The sequence below is a fragment of the Nilaparvata lugens genome, chromosome 9 (assembly GCF_014356525.2).
Source record: "Nilaparvata lugens isolate BPH chromosome 9, ASM1435652v1, whole genome shotgun sequence".
NCBI lineage: Eukaryota > Metazoa > Arthropoda > Insecta > Hemiptera > Delphacidae > Nilaparvata > Nilaparvata lugens.
The window spans coordinates 39,106,858-39,119,338 of record NC_052512.1 but is presented as its reverse complement, the minus strand read 5'-3'; the positions used below and the strand labels follow the sequence as shown (position 1 = coordinate 39,119,338).

Sequence of the window (12,481 nt, the reverse complement as noted above, 5' to 3'; positions counted from 1 at the left end):
CTTTTATATTATCCTTGAAATGCAAAATTTCCAAAAACCTTGTATATACGTCGATGCGCAATTAAAAAAGGAACATACCTGTCAAATTCAATGAGAACCTATTACTGCGTTTCGCCGTAAATGCGCAAAATATAAGCATTTAAACATTCAAACATGTAAAAATTAAGAGAAATGCCAAACCGTCGAGTCTTAGACCTCACTTCGCTCGGTCAACTATATGAAATAAGAATCAATGAAATCAGCATGGTTATTGTGCATATCTCATTCACTGAATATTGTCAGTGAATTTAATTCACACAATTAAAAGTGAAACAAAAACGCTATAATAAATAAATAGCCAGAGAAATTGTCAAAAACCGTTTTGGTTTCTTCGATGATTGTCAATCTCTGAAAAACCTGAGTTTTTAATCAGAAACCTGAATTTCTGATCTGTTTATCAGAGGACAACAATCTTTATCAGAGATTGAAAATTGTTTAACAACCGAAACCGGTTCTTCAATTTTCAATTTATTAAAAACACACAAAACAAAATTGCAAAGAATTACGGAACAAATAAAACTAATAATATAAAAAACCATGGGCTTTGTGTTTGGGTGTGTTGGAGAAGAGAAAAAAGAGAGGAAGATACCTAGCCAACTATTATGGTTTCCCGGCAGGCAAAGAGGAGAAGAGAAGTAATGAGGAAAAAAGGAAGGGGAGAAATTGTGGGAAGGAAGAAAACAGAGGAATAGCTGAAAAATGAAAAAACTAATGAAAAAACAATGCTGGAGCAGAAATCTCGAGTCATATATCTAAATGGAAGAAGAAATTACTGTATGTCCAGTTTAATTTTCCCGCTGATCTTATTGTCCATGAGAAAGTGATTTGGAATGAGGTTTATTATTTAAGTACCTATGTAAATTAACTGCCTCCTTATACATTCAATATTAGTGTTATAGGTTACATATTTGTTAGCAGTGGCCCTTAGATTATAACTGGACTATAGTGAGGTCCACATTATAATGACAGTATTTGTTCAACTTTGGTTTTGCTATCATTTTCTATCATTCGACAAAGCCGGTGGTACTATCCTTTTCTAGGTCCACAACGATGCCATTTATGTTTTTGACAGTGTAGAGAAATAATTAATTAATGCAGAGAATCGGAATCGCTTTTCTTCTATCTTTATCCACTGCCATTATAACGTGGACCTCACTATAGCTGATATCCAAATCTGGAACCGCACATTTCATCAATACACATGGTTACATGCACATGTGTGGGATTCTCCATACATACGATGTAAACTTGTCCTTACGTCTTCTTCTTCTTCTCCTTCTTCTTCTTCTTCTTCTTCTTTTTCTTCTTCTTCTTCTTCTTCTTCTTCTTCTTCTTCTTCTTCTTCTTCTTCCTCTTCTTCATCCACTCCTGCTCCTCCTCCTGCTTCACCTTCTCATCCTTCTACTTCTTCTTCTTCCACTTCTTCTACTCCTCTTTCTCACCCTACTTCTTCTCATTCTTCTCCTTTCTGTCATTCTTTTTCTCATTCTTCTTCTTCTTCTTCTTCTTCTCTTCTTCTTCTTCTTCTTCTTCTTCTCCACCTCCTCCTCCTCCTCCTCCTCCTCCTCCTCGTTCTTCTTCTTCTTCTTCCAAACCTTCTCCTCGTTCTTCTCATTCTCCTTCTTCTTATCCTTCTTCTCTTTCATCTTCTCCTTTTCTTACTTTTTCTTCTTCTTAACCGCCAACTTTTTCTTCTCCTTCTCCTCCTTGTAGTCCTCCTTCTTCTTCTTCCTCCCCTCTACAACCTCCTCCTCATGCTTTACCTCCTTCTCCTGCATCTGCTACCTCTTCTACTCCTCCTTCTCCTCCCTCTTCTACTTCTTCTTCCTCCTCTCCTTCTTCTTCTTCCTCTTCTTCTCCTCCTCCTTCTCTTTCTTCTTTTCTATCTTCTTCTTAGACTATACTGGAACCAAGTTTCATTCAACAATATATTCATTCGATGAATATACCAGAGAAATAATTTAAACGAAACTTTTATCTACAGCGGTTCACCAGTTTAATAGTAAGAGATGCCTTCCACGTGTGAAATTCACCCATAGGTAGTGAAACATGCATATCAAAGCATGGTAGTATTCGAGGAATAGCAAACAACGTTCTTTGACGGTTGGAAGACCTTCATTGAAAGCGAGAGACTGGTCGACTCTGCAAACAGTGTGAAGAGTATTAAATTCTGGTGGAGAGAATTTAGTTTCAGAGGGATAAACTTCACTTCCAATGGTCCTTCTCTACCTGTGAGATTGACTCAATTAGATTTAAAACTTCCCTACCTCTAGACTGGATCTCTAATGCCCGGTTGCAGAGTCGCTACATAAAGTCACCTATAGGTAACAGAGCCGTTAAATAACAACTCGCCCATAAATAGATGTTCGTTGCAGAGTCGCTACATAAAGTCACCCATAGTTAACAGAGCCAATAGTTAATAACTCGCCCATAAATAGATGTTCGTTGCAGAGTCGCTACATAAAGTCACTCATAGTTAACAGAGCCAATAGTTAATAACTCGCCCATAAATAGATGTTCGTTGCAGAGTCGCTACATAAAGTCACCCATAGTTAACAGAGCCGTTAGTTAACAACTCGCCCATAAATAGATGTTCGTTGCAGAGTCGTTTGCCAGACCCCTTTTAACAATGGCTCTGATAAGGCTCACACATAAGTCACACTGCTGCTCATACCACTTTTTGCGTGGTATGCTTCTATCCAACTAATGTATTGGCACCGGAGAGGGGATCACTGTGAACAGTCTGTTCTTCCAAACCTCCAGTCGGATGACGTCACAACATGGCGCTTGTTTATCACAAAACTGCTGTCTGCTTCACTGAACTCTATACTAACTAACTCTATACGTTAGTATAGAGTTCACTAAACTAACTCTATACGTTAGTATAGAGTTCACTAGTCTGCTTATTGTATTGTTCATGCTTGGAGGTTACGAATCAAGATCGTAATAAATTATTAATAATTTGTAATAAATTATTTTCAGTTTGTTTTTATCTAGTTTTATTTCAGTTTCATTTTTTGATAGCTAAATGAATGAATTAAGTAGAATAAAATTAGAGGTAGAAGTAAAATAAGTGACTGGTGTATTTATTATTGTACAATACTGATAAAAAAAAATTTTTGACAGAATTATTTCATTGTCTTCTGGCATTTTGATATATATTGGAAGCAAAGCAGCCAGCTTACAAGATATATTTCTAATGACTCTGTGCGCGCACATACAGTGCTTATTATTGAAATTATAATAATTGATTATTCAAATTTATAAAATTATACAATTTATTAAAAATTGTATTACATCTTCGTTCAAGCTACTCGAGTAGTCAATGATATTTTATTTAGTTTATTTAAACTTCATCTAGTTTCAAATGGTTAACGTTATAATAATGTAATCAACTATTATATATGAGCATTTTCTTCTGTCTTTAAAACTTGCAAACAAGTCAACATAACCTTAAAATACACTAGGCGCGAATGTATAGTGGATTTATAAGCACGATTTTGGGCATTAAGAGCACTTATAGTTATTGGTAGCCTCAGATGACGTCATCTGCCTGTAGGTTTTTCGTCACTGCAACGGAAAAATGTGTTTGTTGGCGCGCAGTTACCTATCGGCAGAGCAATAGCTAACAGAACGTCTCTGCAACGAAATTAATTGGCCTGTTAAATAGTTAAGTCTGCGCTGTTATTTGTGGGCGACGCTATTTGTCGACTCTGCAACCGGGCATCAATTAGATTTAAAATTTCCCTACCTCTCGACTGGATCTCTGAGGCTCCCAACAGAGATCTCCAGGTTACCTTATTTTTCGTCTCACTATCATTTTGATAATGTACCTATTGTACTCTATTATATTAAGCGGGCAATTTCTGTATATATTTGGTTATTTAAATTCATTTCTTTAAATTTGATCATTTATATTTATTTATGGCTATTTATGTCCAACGGATCTCGAAAACGGCTCTAACGATTTTCATGGTAACGAATTTCATTAACATGGTACGTTTATTGACCGAGCGAAGTGAGGTCCAAGATTCAAGTCCACGGTTTGGCATTTCTCTTAATGTTAAAATGTTCGAATATTTATATGTTACACATTTAGGGCGAAACGCGGTAATAGATTTTCATGAAATTTGACAGGTATGTTCCATTTTTAATTGCGCGTCGACGTATATACAAGGTTTTTAAAAATTTTGCATTTCAAGGATAATATAAAAGAAAAAATGAGCCTCCTTCATACACCAATATTAGATTGAAAATCAGACTATAGAATAATTCATCATAAATCAGCTGACAAGTGATTACACAGATGTGTGGAGAAGCCAGTCTATTGCTGTATTTCCATGAGGTCTATAGTTTCAATCAGGTACTTGTGGATGAGAATACTGCGTGAGGTCTACTGTTCACAGAACTACTAGTGATATGAAAATTCGATTGCACTAGGTTTCATCCTTGGGAAAACTCGCTGAACGACATTAAAAGGATAATTCATCCTTGGCTGAAACAGCTGAGACTTTCGTCGTATGTGGATAGTAAAAAGTGAGCGAGTGATTCTGTGGAAAATCAAAATATCGCATCATAGAAATTCATAAGCTGATGTATAGCCAGCTGTAAAATATAAACACGATCATTTAAGAGAATTGTGTTCTGTTTATCGATAAATAAAAATAACGATCAAAGCTTGGTGCCCCGATATTGAATGTATAAAGAACAGATGAATAAAGATGTCAGCTTCTAGGCCCTATAGTGAGTTCCACATTATAATGGCAGTGTTTGATTAGCAATGGTATTGCTATCCTTGTCTATCATTCAACAAAGCGGATAGCGCTATCTCGTTCTCGCTTTGCTCGGTTGCCAGATTGTCTTTAAACAAAGTAAAATTAATAATTTGTAATAAATTATTTTCATTTTGATCTTATTTAGTTTTATTTCAGTTTCATTTTTTGATAGCTAAATGAATGAATTAAGTAGAATAAAATTAGAGGTAGAAGTAAAATAAGTGACTGGTGTATTTATTATTGTACAATACTGATAAAAAAAAATTTTTGACAGAATTATTTCATTGTCTTCTGGCATTTTGATATATATTGGAAGCAAAGCAGCCAGCTTACAAGATATATTTCTAATGACTCTGTGCGCGCACATACAGTGCTTATTATTGAAATTAATAATAATTGATTATTCAAATTTATAAAATTATACAATTTATTAAAAATTGTATTACATCTTCGTTCAAGCTACTCGAGTAGTCAATGATATTTTATTTAGTTTATTTAAACTTCATCTAGTTTCAAATGGTTAACGTTATAATAATGTAATCAACTATTATATATGAGCATTTTCTTCTGTCTTTAAAACTTGCAAACAAGTCAACATAACCTTAAAATACACTAGGCGCGAATGTATAGTGGATTTATAAGCACGATTTTGGGCATTAAGAGCACTTATAGTTATTGGTAGCCTCAGATGACGTCATCTGCCTGTAGGTTTTTCGTCACTGCAACGGAAAAATGTGTTTGTTGGCGCGCAGTTACCTATCGGCAGAGCAATAGCTAACAGAACGTCTCTGCAACGAAATTAATTGGCCTGTTAAATAGTTAAGTCTGCGCTGTTATTTGTGGGCGACGCTATTTGTCGACTCTGCAACCGGGCATCAATTAGATTTAAAATTTCCCTACCTCTCGACTGGATCTCTGAGGCTCCCAACAGAGATCTCCAGGTTACCTTATTTTTCGTCTCACTATCATTTTGATAATGTACCTATTGTACTCTATTATATTAAGCGGGCAATTTCTGTATATATTTGGTTATTTAAATTCATTTCTTTAAATTTGATCATTTATATTTATTTATGGCTATTTATGTCCAACGGATCTCGAAAACGGCTCTAACGATTTTCATGGTAACGAATTTCATTAACATGGTACGTTTATTGACCGAGCGAAGTGAGGTCCAAGATTCAAGTCCACGGTTTGGCATTTCTCTTAATGTTAAAATGTTCGAATATTTATATGTTACACATTTAGGGCGAAACGCGGTAATAGATTTTCATGAAATTTGACAGGTATGTTCCATTTTTAATTGCGCGTCGACGTATATACAAGGTTTTTAAAAATTTTGCATTTCAAGGATAATATAAAAGAAAAAATGAGCCTCCTTCATACACCAATATTAGATTGAAAATCAGACTATAGAATAATTCATCATAAATCAGCTGACAAGTGATTACACAGATGTGTGGAGAAGCCAGTCTATTGCTGTATTTCCATGAGGTCTATAGTTTCAATCAGGTACTTGTGGATGAGAATACTGCGTGAGGTCTACTGTTCACAGAACTACTAGTGATATGAAAATTCGATTGCACTAGGTTTCATCCTTGGGAAAACTCGCTGAACGACATTAAAAGGATAATTCATCCTTGGCTGAAACAGCTGAGACTTTCGTCGTATGTGGATAGTAAAAAGTGAGCGAGTGATTCTGTGGAAAATCAAAATATCGCATCATAGAAATTCATAAGCTGATGTATAGCCAGCTGTAAAATATAAACACGATCATTTAAGAGAATTGTGTTCTGTTTATCGATAAATAAAAATAACGATCAAAGCTTGGTGCCCCGATATTAAATGTATAAAGAATAGATGAATAAAGATGTCAGCTTCTAGGCCCTATAGTGAGTTCCACATTATAATGGCAGTGTTTGATTAGCAATGGTATTGCTATCCTTGTCTATCATTCAACAAAGCGGATAGCGCTATCTCGTTCTCGCTTTGCTCGGTTGCCAGATTGTCTTTAAACAAAGTAAAATTGATAATTAGATAATAAAATGTTCCATCTTATTGAGAAATTTTATTATGAAGTTGTTGAAAAAGAAATTATTGTCAAAAAACCACAGATTTATTGATAGTTAGAAATATCGGTTTCGGTTGTTATACCATTGTCAATCTCTGATAAAGTAAAACTAAATACAAGAGCAGCAGAATTTTTACTGGTAGGTGAGTACTGCTATTGGTCAAGAGCATGAACGCCTGCCATTGGCCCAGCTAGAAAGTCTCCTCCCACTCAATGGTGTCACAAAATGGCGGCTCAAGCAACAGACTCGCTATGATAACAGAAGAACTTTTTTTTTACAATTTCTCAGTATTTTTCCCTAATATGAATAATTACCACAATATCAACTTCTCAACTCTGATTTATTGCTTAATAAAATATAATTGAATTATTTAAATGATAATGAACAGTTATAATAATAATAATATAATAATAATAATAATAATAATAATAATAATAATATAATAATAATAATAGACAGAGGTTTGGCAACATTGTTCTGCTATCTTTCTCCACTGACATTATAACATGAATCTTCACTATAGAATTACATGCATGATATGCATCAACTAAGGAAAATCCAGTGAAACTGTATGAATAGTGGCTAGGGATCCTTGCAGAGTGGAATCCCAACAAAGAATGTGATCCCAACGGAGAATGTGATCCCAACGGAGAATGTGATCCCAACGGAGAATGTGATCACAACGGAGAATGTGATCCCAACGGAGAATGTGATCCCAACGGAGAATGTGATCCCAACGGAGAATGTGATCCCAACGGAGAATGTGATCCCAACGGAGAATGTGATCCCAACGGAGAATGTGATCCCAACGGAGAATGTGATCCCAACAGAGAATGTGATCCCAACGGAGAATGTGATCCCAACGGAGAATGTGATCCCAACGGAGAATGTGATCCCAACGGAGAATGTGATCCCAACGGAGAATGTGATCCCAACAGAGAATGTGATCCCAACGGAGAATGTGATCCCAACGAAGAATGTGATCCCAACGAAGAATGTGATCCCAACGGAGAATGTGATCCCAACGGAGAATGTGATCCCAATGAAGAATGTGATCCCAACGGAGAATGTGATCCCAACGGAGAATTTGATCCCAACGGAAAATGTGATCTCAACGAAGTGATCAAGCATTCATTTAATTTCGATAAGATTCCATGCAAAGTTGTATGATGGAAAAAACTCTGTATGAAATTACTTGGGAAAATTGCAATTCTGTACAATTTGGCAAAAACTTGCATCTTGTGTTCTTGTACACGTTTCTACTTGTTCTATTCAGAGCAAGGTCTATGAAAACCAGGTCAAGACACTCGTGAGCGGCCATTTTGTGGGGTTCTAATGGCGGTACATTTGAAATTCCAATCTGCTCATAACAAAATCATGCATTATGCTTTTTAAAACAATATTCTGGTTCAGATAATATGTAGATTCAGATTTTCGATTTTTCAATAATGGAATTTCAATAATTAATTTTCTGGGTTAAAGAAAGGAGCCGGGACCGCGCTACCTGTACACTGGGCTATTGTTCCAAAAAAGGTTCATCCTCCAACTCTCGACTATCACACTCTATTGTCCTCTGAATCGGCTTCATTACCCTCATTAGTAGCCGGAGTGGCCCCGTCTGCTTTCTTGAGGGCAGTTTCAGCTGGTAGCGACTCATCTATCACTTTGCACCTTACATCTGTTACTTTTGTAACATCTGTTGCTATTTTCTAAAATTTATTATTGAATCTAGATCAGTGATCAAGTACTTGTTATTGAATTATTCCCAATGGTTTATTATTTGATGAAACTCAATTTGCTCACAAGCTGTATACAGACTGACTTGAGTTACATACAATTCGTGGTTACACACAACGTGCGCTATTCATCAGCTGATGATATGCGTATTATATTCATTTGTATGAATTTAATAATCATATAATCGAATATATGTATAATATTATAGCATCAGCTTATGGAAAGCGTACGGCGTGTGTTCGTGCCAATCTATTTGGTCTCATCATGTACACTGAATATAAAAGGAGTTAAGGATAAGTATAAAAGGACGTATTTGGACTTAATCTTTATAAAAAAATGATAATACGTTCTCAGTTTGACTATAAATTTGTACTTATAAACGATAGTGATGTGTGTGTTTATCCAATCACTGTAGGCTACCACTGGTTTACAGCTGAAAATGCCTTCAAGTAATCAGACTGGTCCACCAATTTATTCCTTGGAGTGAAATCCTTAATAATAGACCACGAAAATGTCGAAATTCAATAACAATAGGCGACCACTGAAGGGTCACTAGAACTTCTACCTGTTCATCCATTGCTTTCGGCGGCACCGTCTCCTTTCTTTTACCAAATTTTCTATTATCAAATATGTTCTCATGCTTGTAACCTGTTGAGATTCACAAGGCATTGGGACAAAAGGCTAACCTCAAAAACAGTTTGAAGTTCCCAATCAATTAAATCTAAAAATCAACAATTCAGTTCCTAGTTGGAATCTGAATATTATTAATCTGTCGGAAGAATTCATTTTACAATTCAAAGCCAAGCAATATCCCTTGAACAACAAAATAACACATCATGTTGTTCAATCTTTAATGATAGTCTATATATATATAAAAGCGAAATGGCACTCACTGACTGACTGACTGACTGACTGACTGACTGACTCACTCACTCACTCGCAGAACTAAAAATCTACTGGACCAAAAACGTTCAAATTTGGTAGGTATGTTCAGTTGGCCCTTTAGAGGCGCACTGAGAAATCTTTTAGCAATATTTTAACTCTAAGGGTGGTTTTTAAGGAATTAAAGTTATTCTTTTAGCATGTATATTCTTCTTATTCTCTTAATTATAATTGAAAAATGACCATACCATATGTTAATATAGAACTACAGTATAATCTAGAGAGAGTACCTCCTCGATACAGTTGTTAACTGGTAACTAAATTAATAATTTTGTCAGGTTGGCATTAAGTTGAGTTGACTTTGTTAGGTTGGCACCAAGTTAAAGATTGAAATGCATTTATCGCGGAGAAATCGATTGGGCACTGCTACTTCCATCAGAGCTATCCCTGGGAATACTTTAATACTAGCCGTCAGGCTCGCTTCGCTCGCCATATCCGTTTAGCCAGACGTTTAGTCTGGACCCCCGACTGGATCGTCCTAACATGATAAAAATGCAGGCGAGCGAGCTACACGGATATTGCGAGCGAAGCGAGCCTGACTGCTAGTAGCTGATAAATTTGAAAATTTGGTGAACTAGAACCCCACAAAATGGCAATTTTGCAATGCATCACGGGATTGTGTCATGACCTGTATTTAAAGACCTTGATTTACAGTAGGTAGTAGAATAATGGTTGGATATGTGATACAATAGAAGTAGAAGGAGAAGGTAGAGTGAGAGAAGATGAATAAAATAGAAGAAGAAAAGAAGAAAAATGACCTTGAGTGAGGACAGCTGGCGTTCCGGGACGTAGAGGTGATCCCGAAGCAACCGTAGTGTCTGCACAGAGAAACAAACAACACTGATCAAATGATAATTATTAAGGAAAGAGACAGGCAAACATGCAAATAACTGTGCAAGATCTGTGCAAGAAGGACGTTCGAGAGCAAAATGATGTCAAATTTGAGAAAATTGATGACAAAGTTTCAACTCCTCAGGACGTTATTGGGCCATATGAATAAAGTTGAGCATTTGCTTATACTTCTAAAATATGGAGCATTTGCTTCATTTTCTATGAATAAACGTGAGCAAAACCTTTTGCTCATGCTCATCAAAAAAATAGTTTGAGCATTTGCTCGAAAGTAAAAGCTTTTGCTCAAAATTGTATGAATAAACAAGAGCATTTGCTCAACTTTTGAAGAAAAAGGTGAGTCTAGTCTAGAGCAGCTTATCACCTTTTTCTCTTAGTAAAATGGCTCAACTAATTCGTATGAGGGAGAGGAAACTATACCAGATACGATCACAACCGATAGTTGAGAGCTATGAAACTCTTTTTAGATTCAACCATGATATATAATCATCATTATCCCTACAAAAGAATAAATACAAAAGATAGCTAGCTACCTGTTATAAAGATAGCCATCACAAAATAGGAAATACGCATTTAAGGAGATGAGAGTGTGGACGATTATAAGAAGGCTATTGATATTATAAGAATATGCTGAAGATAATTATAGAGATGACATTTTTTCACGCTATTATTTCAAAATTCTAAACTCAACTGACCTAAAACTCTATTCATAAATAGAAAACAGAGCAGACGACGCAAACACAAGCGTTGCACCCTACTTGCATATTTAGCGCTTCCGTGAGCTATAAAACAAAGTAAGGCTACAAAAGCGAATCAGCTGATGAAAAATCTTTAAAATACGTGAGCATTTGCTCCAGAGTTCAGGAGCATAGGGTAAGAGTATAAGGTAAAGCTTATCATATAAAAATGAGCAAATGCTTTTGCTTCTACCTTTTGCTCATGAGCAAAACCTTATGCTCCATGCTCTTGCTCATGAGCATATGCTCTGGTTTTATTCATCATATGGGCCATTGTGTTCGACGATCGCTTCATTACTCTCGTTGAAGTTTTATGTTTAGTGCTCGATCGAGAAATCGTCACACTCCCGTCTCTGGCATTCTTCCCGTGACGGGGAATGGGACAACGTTATAGTAGAGGATACTACTGGGTGGGTGAAAAGTACGAGAACGGCTTAATATCTCATACACAAAGGTAATTTGATGGTGGGTGTGATCGGGGATCCTACTCAAATTCAAAATACTACTTCACTATGACTTCAAAAATCTGGTCCGCCATCTTGGAACCACCATATTGAATGCATCTTTTTTTTTGAATAGGAAGGTGGTCATGCGACATGATTTTGATACGAAATTTCAAGAAAAATTGAATGTTGGAAACCGCACATCGATATCTCAAACCGTTCAGAAGATATTCACATTATTAATCAATACCACTCATGAATTTTATTTCTGATATGCATGATATTGAATAATAATGTGAATATCTTCTGAATGGTTTGAGATATCGATACGCGGTTTCCACCATTCATTTTTTCCTGAAATCTCGTATCGAAATCATGTATCGTATGACCATGATGTGACCACCTTCCTATTTTAAAAAAATAAAGTTGAATTCAATATGGCGGACCAGATTTTTGAAGTCATAGTAAAGTAGTATTTTCAATTTGAATAGGATCCCCCATCACACTCATCATCAAAATAACTTTGTCCTTGAGATATGAAGCCGTTCTCGGACTTTTTCTCTCCTTTCTGCTTTGAATAGTATTGATTAATAATGTGAATATCTTCTGAACGGTTTGAGATATCGATATGCGGTTTCCGCCATTCATTTTTTCTTCAAATTTCGTATCAAATCATCTATCGCATGTCCACCTTCCTATTAAAAAAATAAAGATGCATTCAATATGGCGGCTCCAAAATGGCGGATCAGAATTTTGAAGTCATAGTAAAGTAGTATTTTCAATTTGAGTAGGATCCCCAATCACACCCACCATCAAATAACTCTCGTGTATGAGATATTAAGCTGTTTTCGGACTTTTTTATAGTGGGCGGTAGTAACGGAGAATCG

At 36.0% G+C, this 12,481-nt stretch overlaps 1 protein-coding gene across 11 annotated transcripts in view; it reads right to left on the bottom strand.

The window, feature by feature from the left end:
* LOC111063658 (fibroblast growth factor receptor-like 1) overlaps positions 1–12,481 on the bottom strand; it is a 369,331-nt gene that overhangs the window by 26,521 nt on the left and 330,329 nt on the right. For 8 of the 11 annotated variants that reach the window (XM_039435842.1, XM_039435843.1, XM_039435841.1 and 5 more), the window contains one exon: positions 10,324–10,383. The exons of the other annotated variants lie outside the window; for them this stretch is intronic. In XM_039435842.1, the coding sequence (XP_039291776.1) occupies positions 10,324–10,383 (60 nt within the window). The remainder of the gene's footprint in view (positions 1–10,323; positions 10,384–12,481) is intronic. 11 annotated transcript variants of the gene reach the window in all.